At 37.1% G+C, this 4,713-nt stretch overlaps 1 protein-coding gene across 1 annotated transcript in view; it reads right to left on the reverse strand.

Annotated features, from left to right (window-relative positions):
* LOC101846374 (small G protein signaling modulator 3) overlaps positions 1-4,500 on the reverse strand; it is a gene marked incomplete in the record, with an annotated part of 71,386 nt that extends 66,886 nt beyond the window's left edge. The window contains 5 exon segments of the mRNA XM_013086102.2: positions 464-658; positions 1,459-1,589; positions 2,590-2,656; positions 3,225-3,409; positions 4,330-4,500. Coding sequence (XP_012941556.1) covers positions 464-658; positions 1,459-1,589; positions 2,590-2,656; positions 3,225-3,409; positions 4,330-4,396 — 645 coding nt within the window.
* Between the last annotated feature and the right edge of the window lie 213 nt (positions 4,501-4,713).

The raw sequence follows: 4,713 nt of genomic DNA on the forward strand, positions 1-4,713 counted from the left end.
TGAAAATTCTTTCTTAGGTACCAAATAAAAGAGGGCTAAAGTGAAAATTTAAATTTTCATTGGCATTGCTAGTTAAACTGGCAATCAGAAGAACAAAATTCTTCCAAAAGGTAAACATAACGAAATCTTTCAGAAACTCAATGACGGATTGCACAACTGGAATAAAACATCCTTTGAAAGCATTTCTATATCAATCTGGATTACACATCAGCAGGTGGACCCTGACGCGGATATTGGAGCGGGGAGCGGTGCACGTATGGCAATGCCCGGAGTGCTATGGTATTGTTCCCAGGATCACGTAATCAAGTAATCAAAGATAACAAATCCGAAATATATCATCCTTTGAAAGCATTACTTTTACAATATGGATTACACAAGTGGAATGAAAACATCCTTTGAAAGCATTACCTTTTCAATGTGGATTACACATCCGAACTATAATATCATCCTTGGCAAACATTACCTTTTCAATCTGTTTGGAAGTCATGAGATGGTCACTGCTGCTGGCCTTGACCACGTCTTTGTAGGAGAGATCCGACTTGCGCTTCTTATCCAGGGCCCCAGACAAACGTAGCCACATCTGGCCACGAATGGAGTGGGGGATGCCCTGCCTCACCATGCCTCTCAGCTTCTCTGATCGGGGCAATCTAGCTTCAACCTAATTAAGAAAGAAAGGAGAGTGAACACAAAGAAAAGACCAATTTTGTTCCTCACTACAAAAATATTCAGTTACGGGCGTGCCATTGATTTTTAACAATATTATACAGAGCTAAACATGATTTTACAAATTTACAAATCAGACGATATAAAGTGAAGATGGTTTATTTTCCCCTTGTTATCCATAGAAACCTGATACCCATGCAGGTTCATCATAAAAATGTCTTCATCATATGATAATTAATAATAAATCACTCCTTCTAGAGCAATACAAAAGCATCCAACTTGTTCACAAACCCACCCTAAAAAAAAACCCAACCTCCTGTTACTTAAGCCCATTACTTTATCTTGGCCTCATTTCTATACAAACTTGGCTTTTCCATTCAGATAGCATCACCATGAGTGGTGAAATGCCTCTGTTAAAAAAGCAGGGAAAAACTGTGTATCTCTTTTCCTTAAGTATACCGTTATTTTTTTTTAAATTGCAAAAAACTCATTCATTAAAGAAAAGAACAGGATGTTACGAAACAACCTTCATGAAGGAGACAATTACTAGATCAATTCAATTGAGTATACTTGGGTGCTTACACTCTTCCTCAACAACAACGGTCGAAATTGTCCAAGACAGCAACCCACTGCTAAGGAAACAAGCAGTTGTCGTAGATATGTGGATGCCTTTGACAGTATTATAATATTTTAATAAGCAGAAGAGTGGAAGTGGGAAGTCGTCTTTTGTACTGGTGACTGTCTTGGACAGGTGGCCGTCAGAATTGGTCCAACAGTGTACCGACGGTATCTTACCTTATCCCACGTGAGGTCGCCCACTTCATTGTTGTGGGTAAACTCTAAGTAAGCCGTCCATTTGAGTCTGTGCTGTGCGTCTTCTATAAAAGGTGTGCTGAGAAGTTTGCTGGAATTTTCTTCAGGTCCATCTACAATGAGAAAAACAGAAAATAATTTGATTAAATAAATAATCGATCACACAAAAAATGGTAAGTACAAAAAAATTTATTCCGTCAAAAAAACATTTTTTGGCATTATTCTTGTACTAAACGATTTTGGACATGATTTACAATTTCATTCTCCTCTCTGCAGTTGGTTGCTTTCAACACTTCATTACTATAACCCTTCTTTCTCGACCTAAATAAGATATTCAAAACAAAACTAAATTTTTTTTAACGCAATCAGAAAACTCGAACATCCCATCATTCATCTGCACACATGGAGAATATTAAAAAATATGAGTACATAAATTTTGAAAGCTAAATATAGATCTTGTCCAATCCATTCGATGCTTTGATTTAGGCACCTTGTGGATATAATTAATAATAAAAGTCAAAATTTGAACCCCTACGGACCAAAGTCAAGAGGCTGTTAAAAACTGAAAGGAAAATCAGAAATAGCAGAATGATCCAAATCCATGACCTTTACTAGAAACTAGTAACCTACTCACAATCCACTCTGCAAGCTGAAATGCAATGAACGTTATAATAAAAACTGTATTATATTCTTTTTTTTAAATGATAAAAACATCTCTCGTTCTAGAACAATATATATTCAACAACTAAAAGTTAAAGCTTCACCTGCTCTTGCAAAGCAGACCATTACAAAAATCATAAAAAACATTTTATTTCTCATGTGCGATATCCACAATACAGTTTCATCCAATTCAACTATATCTCTCTCTCTTTCTTCTGGCGCTGTGGCGTCATAAACGGTCAGCGATGCCGACAGCACGCAGGAACTCAACACTTGCCCGGGGGTCCTTAAAAAGTGCTGAAAGTGGGTTACTGAAATATCCCAGCAATTCAACTACAGATCAAATTAGCATAATTTATCATTTTCAGCTAATGCTGGAGAAAATTTTTTTAAAAAAAGACTGGCACCGATGTTTGATGGAGCAACAACCAAGAACTGTATCTAGTTCATTACCTTCTTCTTCAACCTTGAAGCCAAACTCATCATACCGATAATCTAACTGTCCATTTGGGTCCTCTGGCTGTGGAAAAACAAAAGAATTGCATTAAAGAACAGTACATAAACTAATCTATGGCCATCAACATAAAAACATCAACATAACAAAAAAAAATCTTCAAAGCTCTTTATCCAAAGTTGAGAGTAATAATAATAATTTAGTAGTGATCGACATTGCAGTAATTAAAATTAGTACCTTTTAGCTGAGACTAAAATATGAAGTTTAACTGAATATTTTTTAAACAATGTAACTAACGTCTTTTCACAGGATCTAAAAGTTCTGTCTTTGTGCCTTTAATTTTTTTAAGTACAGGAGGTCTCAACAGTCTACACAGCACTGTGTACTGGACCGTTAGAATACTAGATTATACTGACTGCTAAGTGCAACCACCGTTAATGAAAGAACAATAAAAGACAGTCACACAGAAAAATACACAAACTGACCGTGGGTGGTCCTTATAAAAGGTAAAATCAATTTTTTAAAATCTAAATGGAGATGAAAAACTTTCTAAACATCCTGCTTCAAGAGACAGAGCTAATTTCTATAAATGAAGCTTTTCATTAAATTACACGGAATCCGCCACTTGACTTACAGGATGATTGATCTTTGCCATGATATCCTGGGGCCACATGGATGGGGTGAGGGCGGAGAACGGACCGCCGGGGGTGGGGGTGAAGTCGGAGTTGCTGTTGAAGCTGGGGGTGACTGTGATGCTGATGCCCTCGCCAGTGGCCGAGCCAATGATGTCTTCTTCCTCATCTTCTGACAGTGTTTCCACTGAAATTAAAATGTAAAGAAATGGGTTTGTGTGTGAACATAAATGCCATTGCTAGATATACTAATAAGAATAATAACATATTGTGCCTTATTAAAATTTACAATAAAAATGCATTTTCATGACAGACCAGACCTTTTGAATAAATCCAAATGGATATAATTTTTTTTTAAATGATAAAACTTGTGTGCTTCACACATTTTACAGAGTTGGCAAATTCCAAAGAGTGTGCCTCCAATGGCAGAGCCACATCTGCATTGAGGCTACTTTATGATTTTGAGAAAAATACTAAAAGCACTGGCTCCACCAAGTCCTATAATATGAATTGACACATATATGCATGCGCATCAAAACACTAATAAATGCCACCAACAGCAACTGAACGGTGACAAAAGTGCCATCTCCACGACTAAGACTAATTATAGGCGGACAGAGGGCTTGCTCCATCAAATGTAATGACATCAGACAATAGCTTCTCTATCTCTGCTATTACTATGGAATACCAAATACAACAGCTAGAATTCCATATCTAGATCTAGATCTATGCTAAGGCCAATGTTATTGTAGTTATGGTTATGTCGTGACCACGGCAAAGCAGGCTAGCATGGGCAAGAGGCTGCGCTGTGCAGTCTGCTATTCTTTTCTCGTGAGTGAGTGTCATGTCAACAAATAGTTTCCAAGCCTTCTCTACACGTATGCTAGATCATTTCCTACACATAAGAAGTACGAAACAGAAGTACTGCTACAGATTTTAAGAAATGATTTCACTGCTTCCTTTGTAAAACTGTTGATAGAGGTGGGCAAAATTACGTAGGAGGTCTAACTAAATCTCTGCATTGGACTTGCCAATTTTCATGACCACGGACCACGGCAGATATCGCCGAAGGAAATACCACCACCAGAACTAGCAAAGAAATCTTACCATTAGTAACCTTACTACTGTAACCTTCAGTAGAATGGTCACCAAACACAGCCTTTGCGATATCCATTTCTGACGATACTGGCCTCAACAATAACACCAATAATAAATTACTCTCCTATGCGTTCGTGTCCATTATTGTTTTCATTTCTCATTAGTTATGTGGCTGATCAATGAATACCAGGGGACAAACACGGTAGTGGGAAAGTAAAGTCAGCCAAAGTACTAGGAACCTCGGCATATTACTGAAATCTTACATTATCTGTACACTTTGATATTAGATATTTCTCTTTAAAAATTCAGAACAAAAATAAAACTGTAACTGTGTAATAAATAAGTCAATATTTCAGATGATTACTGGTTTGAAACAACACATCAGTTGGTCAA

Source organism: Aplysia californica, unplaced genomic scaffold (assembly GCF_000002075.1).
Source record: "Aplysia californica isolate F4 #8 unplaced genomic scaffold, AplCal3.0 scaffold00436, whole genome shotgun sequence".
Classification (NCBI taxonomy): Eukaryota; Metazoa; Mollusca; class Gastropoda; order Aplysiida; family Aplysiidae; genus Aplysia; species Aplysia californica.